Source organism: Trachypithecus francoisi, unplaced genomic scaffold (genome assembly GCF_009764315.1).
Source record: "Trachypithecus francoisi isolate TF-2019V2 unplaced genomic scaffold, Tfra_2.0 Lachesis_group15, whole genome shotgun sequence".
Lineage (NCBI taxonomy): Eukaryota > Metazoa > Chordata > Mammalia > Primates > Cercopithecidae > Trachypithecus > Trachypithecus francoisi.
Window position 1 is genome coordinate 110,422,907 of NW_022681460.1, and position 23,653 is coordinate 110,446,559.

The following is a 23,653-nucleotide window of genomic DNA, read 5'->3' on the forward strand; positions in this document are numbered from 1 at the left end:
CTTCCCGCCCACAGAAGACGGGGTACATGCTTTTGGTTCAGAGACACCCCCATATGCCTCAAGTCTAGTCGGTTTAAGCAATTTCTGAACCTACTGAAATCTGGTGCTGGGTCATTCCTGGCAGTGGGGGGGCCGTCCTGTGCATGGCGGGAAGTCAGCACCCCAGCACCCACCTGAGATGCCAGGACACCCCACCTGACTGCCTCCAGACACTGCCCAGGGTCCCTGTGAGGCACAGCTGAGAAGCCCTGGCTAAATGGCACTCGTTCCACATGCCCTTTCCCTCACTCAGCCCAGGGCAGCCTCTGACTCCACACCGGAGGGTGCAGAAACTGGGGCCCCTCCCACCTGCCCTTTTCCTCAAGTAAGCCAGAACCTCTGCCCCGGGCTGCGCCCCACAGAGCCACAGGGTCCCCAGGGGCAGGGCGAAGGTTACCTCACCAGCCGGAGGGAGTCTTTGCGGATGTTCACCAGGCTCCGCAGCGTCTTCACGGGCTCGTGAGGGGCAGGAGTGACATAGGGAAACTAGGAGGAAAACCACAGGAACGCAGGCGACTCCCTCAGGAGCGGCCAAGGACAGAAAACGGGTCAGGGTGCAGCGGCCACAGCCCCAGCGAGTATCCCTGGGCTCTCGTCCCCGTGTTAGAGGCTGTGTGGGTACACTGTCCTCATTTACAGGTAGAAGCTGCAGGCCACACAGCCCGCACATGCAACAGCCAAGACCAAACCACCCTGTGCAAATCCGGCCAGGCAGCCTCAATGCCCGAGTCCCATACGCTGGGGCTGCCCATCCCCAATCTGCTCTCCCAGGCTTCCCACATCCATCACTGCCCGGAGCAACCTCAGCCCCTTCCTTGGGCCCCACTTTTTCCATCCTCAAAGCTTCCTACGAGCACCCCCGCCCCAGCTGAGCCCCTAGATCCCCCAACGTTTACCGGCTCCTCCAGCCTCCTGCCCCCAGGCCTGCATCCTCTCACCTCCTCCTCTGATCCCAGGCCCCCTGCCTTTCTGCTCCTCCTGGAGGGACCCCCCTTCCCACCTATCACGGCGTAGTTCAGCCACGGCCTCTCCAGTGGCGTCTCCCTTTCTGCCCTTGCTCTCTTCTACCCATTTGTCCTGTGTTAATTGTCTATACTCCCACTGGGTAGCAGAGGCAGGGTCTGCCTTCACCCTATGCCCTGGAAGAGTGCTAGGCACACAGCAGGTGCCAAATGTGTGCTGAACAAACGGATAGCTCACAGTACTCGCGTACTATGACAGTATTCGAATGTACCCGCCTCTGGCAACGAGGGGAAGATATTAGCCAGCTGACGATATCTCTCCTTTGGACCATGTCTCTTGCCCACTGTTCTAGGGAAAGTAAATTTTTTTTTTTTTTTTTTTTTTGAGACAGCCTCACTGTGTTGCCCAGGCTGGAGTGCAGTGGCACAATCTTGGCTCACTAAAACCTCCACCTCTCAGATTCAAGTGATTCTCCTGCCTCAGCCTCCTGAGCTGAGTAGCTGGGATTACAGGCACGTGCCACCACACCCAGCTAATTTTTTTTTTTTTTTTTAAGCGGAGACAGGTTTTCACCATTTTGACCAGGCTTGTCTCAAACTCCTGGCCTCAGGTGATCTGCCCGCCTCAGCCCTCCCTAAGTGCTGGGATTACAGGCATGAGACACAATGCCCGGGGTCTGTAAATACTATTTTTCCTTTTAAAGAAAGTCATCCCAGAAAGCTGGAATCAAATCCACAACGTTCTGCAGCCGTTGCAACCCAGACGCACCCGTTCAGTATGGCTGCTCTGTTTCTCAGTGACCTGCCCCGGCCATCTGGCCTCTAAGGGGCAGCACCAGGACACAACCCATTCCAGGGCACGTGTCCACACCCAAGCTCAACTGGAACCCTGTCAGGAGCTCTGCCCCGTTTAGGGGTGATTTGGTGCCCGTCTGCCCTCATGGCTGGGATGCAGACCTCTGGGGACAGGGGCCTCCCACCCCCGCAGCCCAATGAGAGCCCTGTCCAGACCCACCTGGACTGGGCGGCTGCCCAGGAAGTTCAGGTCCATGTTCTCTCCAAACAGGTAACCTTCAGGGTGAGGGGTGTCAAATTTCTCTCCTCCCATGAAAAAGTGCGAAGCAAAGTAGTTTCCTGTTTAAAAAAGGAAACACGATTATAGATTGGTTTTTTGCTTCTGAGACGGAGTCTCGCTCTGTCACCCAGACTGGAGTGCAATGGCGCAATCTTGGCTCACTGCAACCTCCACCCCTTGGGTTCAAGCGATTCTCTGCCTCAGCCTCCCGAGTAGCTGGGATTACAGGCATGTGCCACCATGCCCAGCTAATTTTTGTATTCTTAGTAGAGACGGGGTTTCACCATGTTGGCCAGGATGGTCTCCAACACCTGACCTCAAGTGATCCACCCGCCTCAGCCTCCCAAAGTGCTGGAATTACAGGTATGAGCCACAGTGCCCAGCCTGGAAACACAGTTATAGGCTCTGAAGCTGAACACAGATGTGGGAACACAGATGTGGGAACATCTGATGGCCAAGAAGCCCAGTCCTGAGAAAGGCTCCACCACCGGGGAGCTGGTGCAGACAGGCCAGTGGGCGTCCCCCACACCTTCTGCCTCGGCCACCTGGCCTCAGGCCTTCCAAAGTGGCCTCCTGACCTCCCCACACCGCCAACCTCAACAACCTTACCTAGACGGCTCCTCACTGCTCACAGCCCGTCAGCCAGCCCCCAGCTCCAACACCACTTTCTTCTGTGGTGGCCAGAGCTGTGTTCCCGATGAAGACAAGTTCGGGTCCTACCCCACATCCACCCCCTACTTGTGCATGTGACCTTATTTGGAATTAGGGTCTTTGCAGATGTAATGAAGCTAAGATGAAGTCATACCGGATTGAAGGGCTCTAAATCCAGTGACTGGTTCTTAACAGAAGGAAGAAGAGGGAGGTGTGGACGCAGACTCATACGAAGGGAAGACCAAGGGAAGAGAGAGGCAGAGACTGGAGTGATGCGGCCACAAGCTCAGGGATGACAAGGAGTGCCTGGAGCCCCAGGAGTGGGGAGAGGTAAGGAAGAGTCCTCCCCCAGTGCCTTCAGGGAGTGTGGCTCTGCTGACAGCTTGGTTTCTGACATGGGCCTCCATGACCGTGAGAGAATACATTCCTGCATCTTAAGCCACGGTTAGAGGTCATTTGTCACAGCCACCCCGAGAAATCCTTACACATTCCCTGACCCCAGACTAAGTCACCCCAACCCCAAATCTGAGCCCTGTGTACTTTCCATGTCAGCATCAAGCCCGGTTTAAAGTCTCTGTGGATCTGGACTAGTTCATTCAGTCTGACTCCCGCGTGAGGGCGGTAGGCTGCAGGCGGCACCCATCGGCACCCTGGCACACTTAGGCACGAGATCTGCGCTTCTCCTATGAGGAGGGGATGAACAGCTGGGCAGCCTCAGAGACTTGCACTCAGAGCCCTGCCGAGGAACACTGAGAGTATGGCCTGGATTCTTGACCTGACACCCAGATCCAGCCCCGTTTCTCCCGGCACACAGTCCCTGAGAGGAGGGCCCAGGTGACCACAGGGACCTGTAGATTTCAGGGATGCTCAGACTACATGGTCCTCAACCTCACGTATTGCAGGGACTTCCGGGAATTCTCAGAATCCCCACTGGGGGCCCCAGAATCCCTATTCCTTCTCAGAATTCCCACCTGAGGCCAGGTGGGCCCTTCCCGGGGCCCTCAACGGGAATTCTGAGACCTTCAGGCCCTGCATGGCCTGTGTCCTTCCTAAGAACCACGGCTCCAGTTACAGTTCGCCCAGCCACGGCCAGCAAGAGTAGCCAGTCCCCAACCATGAGTCCAGGATGCTCCACCCGAGGGAGGTGGCCCAGAGCCAGGTGCCCAGCACAGCTGCTCCTGACTGCCAGGAACAGTGGGCAGAAGCCACAGCCCCACCTAACCCCCCATGCAGAACAGGGACCACTGAGAGGTGATGACGACCAGAAAAGAAGAATAAAGCGGCGACTACTTCAACAAGTGGGACGGCCTGATTTTATGGACCATCACGCAGCTGTTGGAACCAAGCTGATCTAGACACACCGACGTGGATTGAGTCACAGAGTATTTGCAGGTTAAAGAAAACAAGTTAACACATTGCAAGATCATTTTCTAAGGGGTCACTGCATGCACTGAGATGTGCACAGCACAAATTGTGAATACACAGAGAATGTTCTGGAAGGACACACCCACGAGGCTGCCAGGGAAATTGGTGCAGAGCAGATGAGGGGTGGAGCAAAGCCTATGTGGTGGTTTTAAATCAAAAGAAAGAATACCTGCAGTACAGGTGAGCCCAGGATGCCTTCCCCAATTACCTAGGCCTTGCACGTAGCCCCACCACATTGAAAGCTTCAGTGCATCTTCATACGCTAAGTCTTTAAAGGTGAATTTTCCACACGGCCTATGGGAGGTCCAGGGGCCACAAGGCACACCATGCCTCAGGACATGGTGGTCTCCAGACGCTGGTCTCAGGCTTGGTTGGCCTTTAGCTCATCCAGTCTCAAGCCCAAGTCATGGAGCAGGGCTGAGGGAGGGCCCGGCCCAGAGCCACCTGCCTGACCTCCAAGACATACACCATGTTCATGAAAACCACATGAAGGACTTGGCTGCTGGGAACCCCCTGCACTAGCCGCTGGCAGACAAGGGCCACAGCAGCATGGCAAGAGGGTGTGGGAAACCCGCTGACCCTGCTGACCAGCCCAGGACCCATCATTGGGGGCACCCTTAGCAGTGACCAGTCCCCACCCTTCCAGGCTCTCCCCAGAGCTGACATAGTAAGGTGGGGTCCAGAAGGCCAGGCAGCCTTGGTCTGCAGGGAGACTCAGGAGTGGGCTTGTCCCTGCAAGGCCTTCCAGGCTGAGGCACTGGGAATTCCACGACCCCAGGCAGGAAACAGGTCCCTGGTTCAGAAGCCTTCTGCTCCAACCTCCTCCTAGGGCACCTTCAAGGCACAAACACTTTGTGTCCAAGAAGCCCTCTGAGGTTCCTCTCTGTAGGCAGAAGATGAGCGAGGTGGCAAGCCTCCACGAGGGCCCCCAACGCATCTCACCTCCCAGCGGACATGTCTCTGGGTAGACTGCACCCACAGCGAACAGGGCTGACCATGTGACCAGTGAGACTTCGTGAAAATGGTGTGTGGCTTCTAAGGCTCTGGGGGAAGCTGCCACCATGCTGTGAGGACACCCAAGCAGCCCCATGGACAGGTCCACGTGGGGAGGACCCGAGGCCTCCTGCTAAACCCAGCACCAGCATGCCGGGCCTGTGAGCCAGGGAGGCAGCCCCTCCATGCCCAGGCAAGCCCTCAGACGACCACAGCCCATCCACAGTTTTTTTTTTTTTTTCAGACAGGGTCTTGCTCTGTCACTGAGGTTGGAGTGCAGTGGCACGATCACTGCAGCCTTGGACCTCCTGAGCTCAAACAATACTCCTGCCTTAGCCTCCCAAGTAGCTGGGACCATGGTGTGCACAATGCCTGGCTCATTTTTGTTTATTTTTTGTAGACACGGGGTCTCACTATGTTACCCAGGCTGGTCTCAAACTTCTCGGCACAAGCAATCCTCCCACCTTTGCCTCCCAAAGGGCTGGGATTACAGTCGTGAGCCACCATGCCACAGCCTGAGTCAGGACTCATGAGTGATGGTGAGCCAGAGCCCTCCAGCTGAGCCACTCCCAGTTGCAACCCACACCATGAGGTAGTAAGTGCTGTGCTAAGCCACTAAATTCTTAAGGAGTCACCCAGAAAGAGACGTCGAATCTTTCTGAGATGTGGTCTCAGTGACTGTCATTCTATTCTCCTGGCTCCCAGTTCGACTTCATTTCTACAGTCACAGTCCTGGTTAGAGCCTCTGGCACCATCTGCCCTGTGACTGTGCCCATTCGCCAGTCTCCCCACATCTCCTGGGTCCCCAGGTCTGTTTCTGGACCCACTGCCCTCAAAACCCTGCTGGCATCCCAGCCACACTGGGGCAGGTCCCAGTCTCCCTGCAGCCTCCGAGGCCCCAGACAAGGCCACTCTGCCAGCCACGGCCCGTTCACACCTCGGGGCCCTGCAGTCCTCAGCTCATCCAGCTCTCCCCTGGAGCTCCGGCTCCACCTCAAGCTGCCCTCTCCACAAGGCCTCTTCTGACATCCCTTTTACAACTTGCCAAGTCCCCAATACCCCCGCTTGCTGACCAACCTTCCCACTCCCCTTTCCGGACTTATTCTTCTCCACAGCACTTTTCAGCCTGGTGTTCTAGATGGGAGGCTCTAAGATCTGACAGTATGCAGTTTTAAGCTTCAATAACTTCAGAGAAAGTAATTAAGTTGGGCCGGTGGTTCATCCTGGGAGCTTTGGAAGATCAAGGCAGGAGGATCACTGGAGACCCGGAGGTCAAGACCAGCCTGGGCAACATATGGAGACCCTGTCTCTACAAAAAAATTCTTAAAAATTAGCTCGGCCGGAGACGGGGGATCACGAGGTCAGGAGATCGAGACCATCCTGGCTAACATGGTGAAACCCCGTCTCTACTAAAAATACAAAAAATTAGCCAGGCGTGGTGGCGGGCGCCTGTAGTCCAGCTACTCGGGAGGCTGAGGCAGGAGAATGGCGTGAACCCGGGAGGCGGAGCTTGCAGTGAGCCGATTGCGCCACTGCACTCCAGTCTGGGCGACAGAGCGAGACTCTGCCTCAAAAAAAAAAAAAAAAAAAAAAAAAAAAAAAATTAGCTGGGCATGGGGCTGGGCGTGGTGGCTCATGCTGAATCCCAGCACTTTGGGAGGCTGAGGCAGGAGGATCACGCGGTCAAGAGATCAAGACCATCGTGGCTAACACGGTGAAACCCTGTCTCTACTAAAAATACAAAAAATTAGCCAGGCGTGGTGGCGGGCGCCTGTAGTCCTAGCTACTCCAGAGGCTGAGGCAGGAGAATGCCATGAACTCAGGAGGCGAAGCTTGCAGTGAGCCGAGATCGCGCCACTGCACTCCAGCCTGGGTGACAGAGCAAGACTGCGTCTCAAAAAAAAAAAAAAAAAAAAAAAAAAATTAGCTGGGCATGGCGGCGCATGCCTGTAGTCCTAGCTACTCAGGATACTCACTGAGACAGGAAGATCGCTTGAGCCCAAGAGTTCGGGGCTGCAGTGAGCCATGATCACACCACACTGCACTCCAGCCTGGGCAACAAAGCAAGACCCTGTCTCTCTCCCCCTCACCCCCAACTCTCTCTCTATGTATGTACACACACACATATATGTATAAATAACTTCAGAGAAACAAACACTACAAACTAAAACACCTGCATAGGTAATACGTGATTATTAATTTTTTCCTTTATCTTTTTAAAATTAAGTTTTTGGCCAGGCTCAGTGGCTCACGCCTGCAATCCCAGCACTTTGGGAGGCCGAGGAGGGCGGATGATGAGGTCAGGAGATCGAGACTATGGTGAAACCTCGTCTCTACTAAAAATATAAAAAATTAGCTGGGCGAGGTGGCAGGCACCTGTAGTCCCAGCTACTCGGGAGGCTGAGGCAGGAGAATGGCGTGAACCCGGGAGGCGGAGCTTGCAGTGAGCCGAGATCGCGCCAGTGCACTCCAGCCTGAGCGACAGTGAGACTCCATTTCAAAAAAATAAAATAAATAAATAAAATTAAGTTTTCTACAATTAACATGTATCATTTCTAAAATAAGAAAAATTATTTTTAAAAGATTAGAGACAAGGAAGAAGGGTGCTGTTAAATCAATAGTTGTAATATCACAGAACTGGAACCATGTTCTAGAATGAGATCAAGGTAATGGTGGCTTGACTGAATATACCAAAAATCACTGACTTGTACACTTTGAAAAGGTGACCCTGACGGTAAGTGAATTTCACTTCAATAAAACTTATTAACAACTAGAAGGACTTCAGTTGTGGGGTGATGAATAATTAATTTTTTATACTAGGTTTTTATGTCAATTTTTGGCAAACAACTTGGAATTAGATACTATTGTTACATAAAAATCTTGCTAATTCCTATCTAATTCGTGTTATCAAGGTTTCTCAACTTAAAAAACAGAACTAGCCCAGGTGCGGTGGTTCACACCTGTAATCCCAGCACTTTGGGAGGCCAAGGGAGGTGGATCACCTGAGGTCAGGAGTTTGAGACCAGCCTGACCATCATGGAGAAATCCTATCTCTACTAAAAATACAAAATTACCCGGGCGTGGTGGTGTATGCCTGTAATCCCAGCTACTTGGGAGGCTTAGTCAGGAGAAGCGCTTGAACCCGGGAGGCAAATGTTGTGGTGAGCTGAGATTGCGCCATTGCACTCCAGCCTGGGCAACAAGAGTGATACTCCATCTCAAAAAGCAAAAAAAAAGAAAAAAGAAAAAAAGGCCGGGCATGGTGGCTCAGCCTGTAATCCCAGCACTTTGGGAGGTCAAGGTCGGTGGATCACCAGGTCAGGAAATCGAGACCATCTGGCCAACATGATGAAACCCTGTCTCTACTAAAATACAAAAAATTAGCCAGGCATGGTGATGCATGCTGTAGTCAGAAGGCTGAGGCAGAGGAATCGCTTGAACCCAGGAGGCAGAGGTTGCAGTGAGCCAAGATCACACCACTGCACTCCAGCCTGGCGACAGAGCAAGATTCTGTACCAAAAAAAAAAAAGAAAGAAAGAACTAGAATTGAGGGTCTGAACATGGTGGCTCACACCTGTAATCCCAGCACTTTGGGAGGCTGAGGCAGGTGGACCACTTGAGGTCACGAGTTCTAGACCAGCCTGGCCAACATGGTAAAGCCCCATCTCTACTAAAAATACAAAAAAAAAAAAAAAAAAAAAAAAGGCTGGGAATGGTGGTGCATGCCTCTAATCCCAACTACTCAGGAGGCTGAGACAGGAGAGTTGCTTGAACCTGGGAGGCGGAGGGTGCAGCAAGCTGAGATTGCACCACCTCACTCCACTCCAGCCTAGGCAACAGAGCAAGACTCCATCTCAAAAAAAAAAGAAAGAAAAAACAAATAAAGAACTAGAATTGAGGCTGAAATCTGTATCATTTTAGCAATAGCTTATATCCAGTGGTGAATGTATGAATTAACCAGAGAAAAAGGAACCCACCTACTCAAGAAATATACTTCCAATTTTTTTAGTATTTCTACTTGTTACTGATAAAAACTGTAATATTTGTTTGATCAGTTGGGTATTAGTAATGGCCATTCAAACCATAAAAAATTCCTCACAGCTTATGATGATGCACAATTTTTCAAAATTCTAATTTCAATTGATGTGCATATTTTGGTTGCAGACACACAATATGATCAATACAAGATCTTTCCCAGGCGCGGTGGCTCACACCTGTAATCCCAGCACTTTGGGAGGCCAAGGCGGATGGATAACCTCAGGTCAGCAGATCGAGACCATCCTGGCTAACACGATGAAACCCCCGTCTCTACTAAAAATACAAAAAATTAGCTGAGCATGGTGGTGGGCGGCTGTAATCCCAGCCACTCGGGAGGCTGAGGCATGAGAATGGCATGAACCGGGAGGCGGAGCTGGCAGTGAGCCGAGATCATGCCACTACACTCCACCCTAGGCAAAAGAGTGAGACTCTGTCTCAAAAAAAAAAAAAAGATTTTCTTTTTTTTTTTTTTTTTTGAGGCGGAGTCTCGCTCTGTCGCCGGGACTGGAGTGCAGTGGCCGGATCTCAGCTCACTGCAAGCTCCGCCTCCCGGGTTCACACCATTCTCCTGCCTCAGCCTCCCGAGTAGCTGGGACTACAGGCGCCTGCCACCTCGCCCGGCTAGATTTTGTATTTTTAGTAGAGACGGGGTTTCACCGTGTTAGCCAGGATGGTCTCGATCTCCTGACCTCGTGATCCGCCCGTCTCGGCCTCCCAAAGTGCTGGGATTACAGGCTTGACCCACCGCGCCCGGCCAAAAGATTTTCAAGCAATAAAAATTCAAGCAGTCTGGGCACTGTGGCTCACGCCTGCAATCACAGCACTTTGGGAGGCCAAGGCGGGTGGATCACAAGGTGAAGAGATCAAGACCATCCTGGTTAACACGGTGAAACCCTGTCTCTACTAAAAATACAAAAAATTAGCCAGGCGTGATGGCACGCACCTGTGGTCCCAGGTACTTGTGAGGGGCTGAGGCAGAATTGCTTCAACCTGGGAAGTGGAGGTTGCAATGAGGGAGACTCTGTCACATACAAAAAAAAAAAAAAAAAAATTCAAGCAAGGCCGGGCACAGGAGCTCACGCCTATAATCCTACCACTTTGGGAGGCCAAGGTGGGAGGTTCAGTTGAGCCCAGGAGTTCGAGACCAGCCTGGGCAACATGGCAAAACCCTATCTCTACCAAAAATACAAAATTAGGCCAGCTGCAGTGGCTCATGCCGGTAATCCCAGCACTCTGGCACTCTGGGACGCCAAGGCGGGCAGATCTTGTGGTCAGGAGTTCAAGATCAGCCTGGCCAACATGGTGAAATCCCATCTCTACTAAAAATACAAAAATTAGTCATGAATGGTGGTGTGCGCCTGTAGTCCTAGCTACTCAGGAGGCTGAGGCACAAGAATCGCTTGAACTTGGGAAGCAGAGGCTGCAGTGAGCCGAGATTGTGCCACTAAACTCTAGCCTGGGTGACAGAGTGGGACTCTGTCTCAAAACAAAACAAAACAAATTAGTTGGCATGGTGATGCGTATTCGCAGTCAGAGCTACTCGGGAGGCTGAGGAAGAAGGATCACTTGAGCCTGGGAGGTCAAGGCTTCAGTGAACCCTGATCAAGCCCCTGCACTACAGCCTAGCCAACAAAGCCAGACTCTATATTTAAAAAAAAAAAAAAAAAAAAATCAAGCATTAAAAATTAGAATCCACCAGGCACAGTACTCACACCTGTAATCCCAGCACTTTGAGAGGCCAGGGTGCGCAAATTACTTGAGGTCAGAGGTCAGGAGTTCAAGACCAGCCTAGCCAACAAGGAAAACTCTGTCTCTACTAAAAATACAAAAATTAGGGCTGGGCATGGTGGCTCACGCCTATAATCCCAACACTTTCGAAGGCCGGGGTGGGTGGATCACAAGGTCAGGAGTTTAAGACCAGTCTGGCAACAAAGTGAAACCCCTATTTGTACTAAAAACACACACACACACACACACACACACACACACACACAAAATTAGCTGGTGCACACCTGTGATCCCAGCTACTCAGAAGGCTGAGGCAGGAGAATCGCTTCAACTCAGGAGACAAAGGTTGTGGTGAGCAGAGATCCCACCACTGCACTCCAGCCTAGGCGACAGAAGACGACTCCGTCTCAAAAATAAATAAATAAAAAAAATACAAAAATCAGCTCATGCCTGTAATCCCCACTACTCAGGAGGCTGAGACAGAAGAATCACTCGAACCCGGGAGGCAGAGGTTGCAGTGAGCTGAGATCGCGCCACTGCACTCCAGCCTGGGTGACAGAGCAAGACAGTCTTTAAAAAAAAAAAAAAAATTGGGCCGGGCGCGGTGGCTCAAGCCTGTAATCCCAGCACTTTGGGAGGCCGAGGCGGGCGGATCACAAGGTCAGGAGATCGAGAGCATCCTGGCTAACACGGTGAAACCCCGTCTCTACTAAAAAATACAAAAAACTAGCCGGGCGAGGTGGCGGGCGCCTGTAGTCCCAGCTACTCGGGAGGCTGAGGCAGGAGAATGGCGTGAACCCGGGAGGCAGAGCGTGCAGTGAGCTGAGATCTGGCCAGTGCACTCCAGCTTGGGTGACAGAGCGAGACTCTGTCTCAAAAAAAAAAAAAAAAAAAAATTGGAACCCAGTCACATGCTCACAGATACGGAAACGCTGGACACTGCAGGGTTACAGGATGGACCCACCCCCCCCCAGCAGTTAGAAGCAGGATCCACCTGATCAACACAGGGCAGACAACAACCCACACCTGCAGGAGACAAGATCAACTGGGAAGAACGGGAAACACCTCACAGAATCCAGTGCCGCCCGCGGTGGCTCACGCCTATAATCCCAGCACTTTGGGAGGCCGAGACAGGCGGATCACAAGGTCAGGAGATCGAGACCATCCTGGCCAACACAGTGAAACCCCGTCTCTACTAAAAAATACAAAAAACTAGCCGGGTGAGGTGGCCGGCACCTGTAGTCCCAGCTACTTGGGAGGCTGAGGCAGGAGAATGGCATAAACCTGGGAGGTGGAGCTTGCAGTGAGCTGAGATCCAGCCACTGCACTCCAGCCCGGGCGACAGAGCGAGACTCCGTCTCAAAAAAAAAAAAAAAAAAATTAGCCAGGCGTGGTGGTGCATGCTTGTAATCCCAGCTACTTGGCAGGCTGAGTGAGAAGAATCGCTGGAACCCGGGAGGCGGAGGTTGTACCATTGCATTTCCAACAAGAGGAAAAAACTGTCTCAAAAAAGAAAAAAAGTAGCCAGGCACAGTGGTGTGTGCCTGTAGTTCCAGCCACTCAAGAGGCTGAGGCAGGAGGACCATGTGAGCCCAGGAATTTGAGGTCGCAGGGAGCTATGATTGCGCCACTGCACTCCAGCCCAAGCAACAGAGTGACTGTCTCAAAAAAAGAAAAAGAATCCTGTTGCTCACACATGGGTATCCACACGTGGAGAAGAAACACGGAAAGGAGACTCTAGGTCCCTGACAGGGCAGGAAGAAGGGACCAGGCCTGGGGAAGTGTTAGGGGCAGGGCCAGCCTTCTCTTTTGCCTCAAGAAGAGTGGCGCACCTGTGTACACATGGTGTGTGCATGCATGTGCTGTGTACATTTGTGCACAAGCTCAGGACCAAGAGGAGCAGGCAGAGCTGCCAAGGGGGTGCAGGAGAAAGAAAAGGAGACTGATGAGAAGTGGGAAGGCAGCTGTGGAGGTGAAAGAACGCAGGTGGAACAGCACCCACCGGGCTCTCCCTCCACACTGGCTGAGGTCAGCACCTTCACTCCCTTTCCTGCTGGCCTCAAGGAGAGAGGGGCAGGCAAGGCCCCCACTTTCCATGTGGGAAACGAAGCTCAGCCAAGGCCCCCAAGCTCATCAGCGGCGGAGGTGGGGCACACACCCCGACTCCAGAGGCCACTTGTGTCTCAGTCTCCGTGCTGGGCACCTCCCCTCCTGCAGCCGGGGGAACACGGGGACAGGAGTCAGTGGTGTCACCGCCAGTGACAATGGGCCCTATTCACACACAAAGAGCCACACGCAAGGGGCCTCCCCAGTAGAATGGCTGAAAATCCTCCCGTGGGTTTACAGGGCCCGACAGACGCCACAGGGTCCTAAGGTTATCCTGGAAATCCCGGCTACGTGGAACCAATCCACTCAAGGACCCAGGGCCTCAGAGCAGTCCCCAAACACGGCTAAAGCAAAGGCATCCTTCTCCCCTGGTTTACTGTCTCCCCCAGGGGAACTGGAACCCCGCAGTTCACTGCCTCCCTGCCCAAGGGATTCGGACTCTGGGTGGCTTGCAGGTGTCCAGGCAAACTGGACAGGGAGGGAACAGCCACAGAAATGAAAACTGCACAATCCCTTCCTTGGGAGACCTCTAAGCGTTCCCCGCACAGCTTCGATCCCCTCCACATGTCTCAAGGCAGGAGAATACTTATGTTTGTCATCCTTTACGGCTGAGAAAAACCAAAACCACAAGGCCATAGGTCAGAGGCTGTCTCGGGGATGGCTGGGGGAGGGGGACAGCCCTGTCCCTTCCGTACAGGCCACAGAGTCAGCCAAGAAGACTTGTGGGGCCCCCTTTTGTCTCTTGCACCTTGTCTCTTGCATCTGGTGGTACACAGTGTGCAATGAACGCCACCAGACATCGCGAGAGGAAAACAGGGACGTTACAAATCACTGAAACGAGCCAACCTTGGAAGGGCGGGAGGCTCGGGACGCGGCAAGGCCTCCCAAGAACACGGGTGAAAGGCCAAGCACAGGCCATCTGAGAGTACAAACGGATTCAACGGATTCAGCAGAGGAGCCACAGCAAACCACCGCCGGAGCCGCAGCAAACCACCGCCGGAGCCGCAGCAAACCACCCCCCGAGCCGCAGCAAACCACCGCCGGAGCCGCAGCAAACCACCGCCGAAGCCCGCAGCAAACCACCGCCGGAGCCGCAGCAAACCACCGCCGGAGCCGCAGCAAACCACCGCCGGAGCCGCAGCAAACCACCGCCGGAGCCGCGGAGTGTGGAGGGCGGATGAGTGAAGTGCAGCCTTGCTGTTATGCCTGAAAGCACCTGCCCCGCCTGCCTGTGGCTGAACTCGGCGCTCACAGTTTTCAGAGAGAAGTCTGACCCATGTTTATCAGACCAGAGTTCAGGGCCCACCAGGTCAGAGGTTCCTGGCCTGGACCCTTGAAAAGCATTTGCCTCCCTGGGACCCCTGAGAGAAATAGGCCGGGCTCAGATCTCCACAGAAAGGCCTTTCCTCATCTCCCCCAACATGGGAACCACGTGTGGATCCACAGGCAGGCGTTCCTCGTCCTCCCCGACCTAGGGGGCAGAGGCTGTGCATCTGGGAACAGCATGCCCAAGTCCTAAGGAGGCCTGGGAGACAACTCTCCTGCCTGTTCCATCCTAGGTAGCCCAGGCTTCCTCCTCACCTTCCAGATGCCCCCAGCCCAATGACAGCCAATGAAGATTGCCGCACCCCGACCTAAAGGCCAGGCCAAGCTCCCCGCTCTGCAGACCAGCGATTCCACCTTCCCTGCCTGGGCTATTCCCTCCTTGGGAAGCCGCGGTGAGGCCAGCCTGGACCACCCTGCAGGCCAACTGCCAGCTCGCGGTCAACGCTCCTGCCACCATTCTCCTCATAATGTCACCACTGCCCCATTATCTCGTGTACCTCTTGGTTCCCTCTGTCCTCCCCTGCCCAAAAGCAGGCATCATCTACAACTGTCCACAGCCCCGCATACTCACGACCTCCACCCTCCACGCCGTAAGAGCTGGATGAACACTCACCTAATGAATGAAAGCAGATACTGTTCTTACTGGTGTTTGACAGGGAAACTGAGGCCCAGCGAGGCTGAGTAACCTGCTCAGGCCACACAACCAGTGAGAGATGTCCTCACTGGGACCCCCGGGCCGACTCCAGAGCCTGCATTCTCCGTCATAGGAAGTAAGCTAGGATGTGAATGAAGACAGCCAGCATGCCTGCCTCCTAAGAAACACAGCAGTCCGCCGGGCGCGGTGGCTCAAGCCTGTAATCCCAGCACTTTGGGAGGCTGAGACGGGCGGATCACAAGGTCAGGAGATCGAGACCATCCTGGCTAATACGGTGAAACCCTGTCTCTACTTAAAAATACAAAAAACTAGCCGGGCGAAGAGGCGGGCGCCTGTAGTCCCAGCTACTCGGGAGGCTGAGGCAGGAGAATGGCGTAAACCCGGGAGGCGGAGCTTGCAGTGAGCTGAGATCAGGCCACTGCACTCCAGCCTGGGTGGCAGAGCAAGACTCCGTCTCAAAAAAAAAAAAAAAAAAAAAAAAAAAAAAGAAACACAGCAGTCCAGCGACCCGGGACACCAGGGGTGGACTTGACTGGGCTGCCTCAGCATCCTTCCCACCCGAGGAACGGGCAGTGGGAAGGCAACAACATGTCTGCAGGCGCCCCGAACAGCTCACTGCTTCCACCTGCTGAGAATTCTTCTCATGGTCTAACAGGACAGGTGTTCCTGGTTACCAGTCTCACAAAATCAGCTGCTGCATTGCCAATAAACCCCAGGTGGGTCAGACCTGCATCAGATCAGGTCCCAGGATGCCCCCACCACGTGGGAGGCAAGAAGGGGTGGCAGCCCCACAGCCTTTGAGTGCTCTGGGGGTCACACCCAGCTGTATCACCCATGCATATTGATCCCCTGGGCCTCCCATGCTTCCCTGCCTACTACCAGTCCCCCACCCCAGCTGGGGAAGTTAACACGGGCTGGGATCTTGATTTATTTTTTTTGAGATGGAGTCTCCTTGATTTATTTTTTTTGAGATAGAGTCTCACTCTGTCACCCAGGCTGGAGTGTAGTGGACTGATCACGGCTCACTGCAACCTCTGCCTCCCGGGTTCAAGTGATTCTCCTGCCTCAGCCTTCCAAGTAGCTGGGATTACAGGCACCCACCACCACGCCCAGCAATTTTCTGTATTTTTAGTACAGCCAGGGTTTCACCATGTTGGCCAGGCTGGTCTCAAACTCCTGACCTCATGTTACACCCGCCTCGGCCTCCCAAAGTGCTGGGATTACAGGCATGAGCCATCGCACCTGACCTTGATTTATCTGCAAACTTGAGATGAGAGGGCCACCCTAAACTCAGGATGTCCTGAGGATTAAAAAAAGTCAATTTATGCAAAGGAGCCTCTGGCAGGTGTGAACACGCTGACTAGGTGTCCCTTTTGGACCTCCCATAGGTAAACGTGAGGGCTTGGCTCCTAGTGCAGAACACAAAGCTGAGAACAACTATGACTACGCAAAGACGCTGGGACACTGACGAGGCACAAGCTGTAGCCACCTTTTTGGTTGGGGGTGTGTCCTCCCCAGCCAACACATCCCTTTTCTGGAAACAGCTTCCACTACCCTCAGGGTGGCCCCCACCCCTGAGACAGCGCTGGTTGGCCCTAAGGTGGACACCGAGACGCTGGGCCATCCAAATTCTCCCTGCTGTGGAACGGGACGAGGGACGACGGCAGCACTTGGCCCCTGACCAGCCTGGTGGGCGGCGAGGGCTGGAGCAGCTGGGGTACTCTGCAGGACAGCAGGGTGGCGCTGAGGCCGGAGCCGAACAGGGGCTCTGGGTTCCCACAGCTTCCACTTCTCCGCTTCCTCTGAGGTTACTGGGACTTCCCTCGGAGCCTTCAATACACTCCATATCTTGCCTAGGCTAGCGTCCATAACGGCACTGAGATGGCCAATTTCTAAAGAATTAAAACCATAATAAAAAGCACTTAGGAAAGAGCTCGTATAAACCAGTAAGACAAAAAAGATAACTCAATTTTTTTTTTTTTTGAGACGGAGTCTCGCTCTGTCCCCCAGGCTGCAGTGCAGTGGCCGGATCTCAGCTCACCACAAGCTCCGGCTCCCGGGTTCATGCCATTCTCCTGCCTCAGCCTCCCGAGTAGCTGGGACTACAGATGCCCGCCACCTCGCCTGGCTAGTTTTTTTTTTTTTTGTATTTTTTAGTAGAGACGGGGTTTTCACCATGTTAGCCAGGATGGTCTCAATCTCCTGACCTCATGATCCACCCGTCTCGGCCTCCCAAAGTGCTGGGATTACAGGCTTGAACCACTGCGCCCGGCCTTTTTTTTTTTTTTTTTGAGACGGAGTCTCGCTCTGTCCCCCAGGCTGGAGTGCAGTGGCCGGATCTCAGCTCACTGCAAGCTCCGCCTCCCAGGTTCACACCATTCTCCTGCCTCAGCCTCCCGAGTAGCTGGGACTACAGGCGCCCGCCACCTCGCCTGGCTAGTTTTTTGTATTTTTTAGTAGAGACGGGGTTTCACTGTGTTAGCCAGGATGGTCTCGATCTCCTGACCTCGTGATCCGCCCATCTCGGCCTCCCAAAGTGCTGGGATTACAGGCTTGAGCCACCGCGCCCAGCCGATAACTCCATTTTTTAAATTTTTTTATTTTTTGAGACAGAGTTTCCCTCTGTCGCTCAGGTTGCAGTGCAATGGCGCAGTCTCGGCTCACTGCAACCTCCATCTCTTGGGTTCAAGGGATTCTCCTGTCTCAGCCACCCCAGGAGCTAGGATTACACGTGCCCACCACCACACCCAGCTAATGTTTGTATTTTTAGTAGAGACGGGGTTTCACCGTGTTGGCCGGGCTGGTCTCTACGTGATCCGCCTGCCTCAGCCTCCCAAAGTGCTGGAATTACAGGTGTGAGCCACTGAGCCTGGCCCACTCAATTGTTTTCATGTGTAGAAGACTTCAGGCACTTCAACAGCAGGACGAGAAACAGATGGCCAATTCTCATACAGAAAGGCGTTCAACCTCACTAGTCTTCAGGGAAAAGTACAATGAGAAATCCAAGGTGAAATTGAAAAGAAAATTTTAAATAGCACACACCCCTCACCCTATCTAGTGCCAGTATGAATGCAGAGCGACCAACACCCTTGTTCTTGCCTACAGGAATGCAAATTCGTTAACTCACTCAGAAAAGTTTAAAATCTACGAAGGCTGAATGCACCCAAGGGCCCCAACAAGTCCACCTCCAGGCATAAAAATGCACCCAAAGAGATGAGACTCAAGGGCTGACCACGGCCAGACACGAGGATGTCCCCAGCTCCCTCGGAGCCCGTCCACGGGCAGCACCTGGACGCTGGAGGGTCCCACGGCAGACGCCAGATCACTCACAGCTCACAGACCCCGCCAGGCCACTGTATCCCATCTCATCCTGAGGTGGAGCAAGAAGAGTGACTCCTTCCAGTGCTTTCAAGCTCAAACCCAAGCAGAACTCGCCCAAGGAGGAAGTCAGGGGGGTGGTTCCCAGGGAAGAAGGGGGAGGCTGATTGTTCAGAAGGAGACAACAGGGGGTCTCTCGGGGCCGGTACTGCTCTATTTTCCTCAACATGTTCACTTTGTGATCATTTATCAAACTGCATGTTAATGAGCTGTACGTTTCCTAAATGTATGGTAGCCTCAGCCAGGCCGAGTGGCTCCTGCCTGTAATCCCAGAACTTTCGGAGGCAGAGGCAGGTGGATCACCTGACGTCAAGAGTTCAAGAACAGGGCCCAGGAAGGCCGAGACGGGCAGATCACGAGGTCAGGAGATCGAGACCATCCTGGCTAACACAGTGAAACCCTGTCTCTACCAAAAATACAAAAAAAAAATTAGCCGGGCTTGGTGGCGGGCGCCTGTAGTCCCAGCTACTCGGGAGACTGAGGCAGAAGAATGGTGTGAACCCAGGAGGCGGAGCTTGCAGTGAGCCAAGATTGCGCCACTGCACTCCAGCCTGGGGGACAGAGCGAGACTCCGTCTCAAAAAAAAAAAAGTTAACTGGATATGGTGGCCCACACCTGTAATCCCAGCTACTCCGGAGGCTGAAGGAGAATTGCTCAAACCCAGGAGGTGGACGTTGCAGTGAGCTAAGATCGTGCCACTGCACTCCAGCCTCGGCGACAGACCGAGACTGTGTCTCAGGGAAAAAAAAAAAAAAGAAAAAAGAATATGTTAGCCTCAATTTATTATTTTTTATTTACTTGATTTATTAATTTATTTAGAGACAGGGTCTCACTCTGTCTCTGTCACCCAAAGTGGAGTGCAGTGGAGCAATCTTGGCTCACTGTGAACTCCATCTCCTGGTTTCAAGAGATTCTCCCACGTCAGCCACCTGAGCAGCTGGGAATACAGGTGTGCACCACCGCACCTGGCTAATTTAATTTTTTTTTTTGTATTTTTAGTAGAGACAGGGTTTCGCCATGTTCACCAGGCTGGTCTCAAACTCCTGACCTCAAGTGATCCGCCTGCCTCGGCCTCCCATAGTGCTGGGATTACAGGCGTGAGCCACTGCAGCCAGCCCCCAGTGCTTAATTTTTAATGTCTATGTCCAGTATGTGTACACACACACCTTTTTTCCCCAAAACACTGAAGCAATCTTTTCTTTCTTTTGATTCCTCAGAAGGCTCCCTGGGAGTCTGGGCTCTCAGAGACATCACAGAGAGCATCTGTTCCGCAGGGCAGGAGCCCTGTTTGAAGAAAGCTTCAGTCATGTGAGCAGTGGCGCCAGTGCTGAGCCCTGGGGAGCCAGTGCAACCTTCTGCCCACCTGAGGGATGCCAGGCCCCGCTGAGGCCACACACCCAAGACCATGAGAGAGGACCCAAGTCCCCAGCGAGCTGGATGAAAGGACTCAGAAAATGGTGTTTCTTCTAACGGCCTCAGGTCTTGGTTTCAGTCACTCCTCTAACTCCTCGCTTCTTCTCCCAGTTCTATGGAAAGGCAAATGACCAAATGCTCGCTCAGGATCCAGTGACCCCCCAACACTGCTCCTGGTCAGCTTTTCCGCAAACAAGCAGAGGGACACAGGCCCCTCCTCTTCCTAGGACGCAGGAAGGGGCTGAGCTTTGGGCAATTCTACAGCTGTTCAGCGAGCACAAGTCAGGCACTGCAGGGATGGTCCACACGACACCACGCCGTCCTCCACGGGATGAGATGACCCCAAAGCGCAAAGCTAGAGAGCCTCACGGGACACAGTGGAAGGGCACAGGGAAAGCCAGGCAATGTCGGGCCCAGGCAGCACTGGGTCTGGGAGGTGGGCAGGCAGGAGTGGTCACCGCTCCAGGGTCATCCAGGAAATACAGAACATTTTCCAGAAAACTTCCGGGCATCACGAAAAACAAAAGCGGAGCTGGATGAGGGCCAGGGCCTGTCTCTCCTTGCTGGCTCACATGGACTGGCAGCTGGACCTGAAACGGGCCCAGGGAATCAGAGGTGACCCCCAGGGCTCAGCCAGGGAAATCTGGGCCCCAGTGAGCAAAAGACTGGCCAAGGCCACTGAGGAAGTTACTGGCAGAGCTGGGGCCACCATCACCCCAGGACTCTGAAGTTGGTGCTCCTCACACCACACGCCTACAGGGTTGCCCCCAATGGCAACTGCAATTTTCACAGCCTGTTAGGATTGCTTTCACCTTCGAATGTACCCTACTATGCAACTCAAGCCCTTTTTAAAAAAATGTTTATTGATATATATATTTTTTGAGACAGAGTTTTGCTCTAGTTCCCCAGGCTGGAGATCTTGGCTCACTGCAACCTCTGCCTCCCAGGTTCAAGTGATTCTCCTGCCTCAGCCTCCCGAGTAGCAGGGATTACAGGCACGCACCACCACGCCCGGCTAATTTTGTATTTTTAGTAGAAATGGGGTTTCTCCATGTTGGTCAGGCTAGTCTTGAACTTCTGACCTCAGGTGATCTACCTGCCTCGGCCTCCCAAAGTGCTGGGATTACAAGTGTGAGCCACCACGCCGGGCCAATTTTTATTAATTTTTTAATAAATAGAGCCTAGGCACTGTGGCCCAGGCTGGAAAGCAGTGGCGCGATCTCGGCTCACTGCAACCTTTGCTTCCTGGTTTACAGCAATTCTCCTGCCTCAGCCTCTGGAGTAGCTGGGATTACGGGCACCCACCACCACGTCCAGCTAATTTTTTGTATTTTTAGGAGAGGTGGGGTTTTACCATGCTGGCAAGGCTGCTCTCAAACTCCTGACCTCAAATGGTCCACCTGCCTCAGCCTCCCAAAGTACTAGGATTACAGACGTGAGCCACCACACCTGGCCAAATTGTATTAATTTATTCTTTAGAGACAGAGTCTCACTCTGTCGCCCAGGCTGGAGTGCAGTGGGACAAATCATAGCTCATTGCAGCCTGGACCTCCCGAGCTCAAGCAATCCTCCCACCTCAGCCCACCAAGTAGCTGGGACTAAAGGTGCACACCACCACACCCAGATAATTTTTCTATTTTTTGTAGAGACAAGGTTTTGCTGTGTTGCCCATGATGGTCTCAAACTTCTGAGCTCAAGTAATCTGCCCATCCTGGCCTCCCAAAGTGCTGGGATTACAGATGTGAGCCACCTTGCCTGGCCGTGAGCGACTGTTTCGTGGGCACTGGGTTTCTTTTTGGTGTGATGAAGATGTTCTGGAATTAGACAGTGGTGATGGCTACACAACACAAACATACTAAAAACCACTGGACTGGATGTTTTCAGCGTGACTTGTATGCTGTGAATTAGAGCTCAATAAAACTCTTATTAAGAATAGCCGGGCACACTGGCTCATGCCTGTAAGCCCAGCACTTTGGTAGGCAGATCACAAGGTCAAGAGATCAAGACCATCCCAGCCAACATGGTAAAACGCCATCTCTACTAAAAATACAAAAAGTAGCCGGGCATGGTGGTATGCATATATAGTCCCAGCTACTCAGGAGGCTGAGGCAGGAGAGAACCGCTTGAACCCGGGAGGCAGAGGTTGCAGTGAGCCAAGATTGCACCATTGCCCTCCAGCCTGGGTGACGAGCAAGACTCCATCTCAAAAAAAAAAAAAAAAAAAAGAAGGAAATTTTTTATCACTACTAGATTGGGAAGGCATATATCACTAATAGATTTGCAAGTATCAGTTGCCTTAAAAGGTAAAGTTATCCGGAAAAAAAAACAACTGAGACGCTAAAGATCAAAATTAATGTAGAGATATACCACGTTCATGAATTCCAAGAGTCAGCATTGTAAAGACGGCAATTCTCATCACATAGATCTATATATTCAATGTAATACTTATCAAAATTGCAGGCTGTTTTTGTAGAAATTGACAGGCTATTTATAAAATATACATGGAAATGCAAAGAACTTAGCATAACCAAAACAATTTTGCAAGAGAACAAAGTTGGAGAACTTACGCTGATTTCACAACTTACTATCAAACTACAGTAAACAAGCCAGTGTGTTGCTGGTCTAAGCACTATAGATATTCTGGGCCCATTTATTCTTTATTGTGGAGCGCTGTCCTGTGGCCTCTACCCTATAGATGCCCCCAGCTGTGACAATCACAAATGTCTCTAGAAATGGCCAAATGTCCCTCGAGGGGGCAAAATTGCCCCAGTTGAGAACTTCTGGGACAGACATATAAATCAGTAGAACAGAATGGGAGTCCCAAAATAAACCCTCACATTTATGGTTAACTGGTGGGGTTTCTGTTGCTGTTGTTTTGATTTTTAAGAGACACGGTCTTAATGGGTTATCCAGCCACAACACCTGGCTTAGGTTAACTAATTTTTGATGAAAGTGCAAAGGCACTTTGATGGGAAGATGATAGTTTCTACAACAAATGATGCTAAAATAACTGAATTCCATCCACAAAAAAAGGGGGCTTAGATCTTTATCTCAAACCATAAGTGAAACAAATTAATTTGGTCAGGTACAGCGGCTCATAACTGTAATCCCAGCACTTTGGAAGGCCAAGGTGGCAGATTGCTTGAGTCCAGGAGTTTGAGGCCAGCCTGCGCAACATGGTGAAACCCTGTCTCTACAAAAAATATACAAAAACTTTGCTGGGCATGGAGGCACACACATGTAGCTGGGAAAACCCAGCTACTTGGGAGGCTGAGGTGGGAGAATCACCTGAGCCAGGAAGTCAAGGCTAGAGTGAGCTGACATCATGCCCCTACACTCTAGCCTGAATGGCAAAGTGAGACCCTATCTCAAAATTAAAAAAAAAAAAAAAAAAAAAAAAAAGAATTAACTCAAAATGGATCACAGACCTAAATGTAAGAGCTAAAACTATAAAACTTCTAGAAAAGGCCAGGCATGGTGGCTCATGCCTGTAATCCCAGCAATTTGGGAGGCCAAGGCAGGCAGATCACGAGGTCAGGAGTTTGAGACCAGCTTGGCCAATATGGTGAAACCCCATCTCTACCAAAAAATCCAAAAATTAGCCGGGCATGGTAGCTCGCACCTGTAATCCCAGCTACTCAGGAGGCTGAGGTAGAAGAATCGCTGGAACCCGGGCAGAGGCTGCAGTGAGCTGAGATCGCACCCCTACACTCCAGCCTGGGTGACACAGTGAGACTCTGTCTCAAAACAACAACAACAACAACAAAAACAATATGCTAGAAAAAAATAGGAGAAAATCTTTGTGACTTTGACCCAGGCAAAGATTTTTATTTTTTCTTTTTTTTTGAGATGGAGTCTCACTCT

The 23,653-nt window shown here is 52.3% G+C and overlaps 1 protein-coding gene and 1 long non-coding RNA gene across 9 annotated transcripts in view; one reads left to right on the forward strand and one right to left on the reverse strand.

The window, feature by feature from the left end:
- The window catches only part of MGRN1 (mahogunin ring finger 1), a 67,998-nt gene that overhangs the window by 39,423 nt on the left and 4,922 nt on the right, over positions 1–23,653 (reverse strand). For all 8 annotated transcript variants that reach the window (XM_033235869.1, XM_033235870.1, XM_033235867.1 and 5 more), the window contains exons 2-3: positions 2,017–2,135; positions 437–525 (exon numbers count right to left, since the gene is read on the reverse strand). In XM_033235869.1, coding sequence (XP_033091760.1) covers positions 437–525; positions 2,017–2,135 — 208 coding nt within the window. The remainder of the gene's footprint in view (positions 1–436; positions 526–2,016; positions 2,136–23,653) is intronic.
- On the forward strand, positions 15,628–18,192 carry LOC117097709. The gene is made up of 2 exons (XR_004443043.1): positions 15,628–15,714; positions 18,104–18,192. It is a non-coding gene; the product is annotated as an uncharacterized LOC117097709 (long non-coding RNA).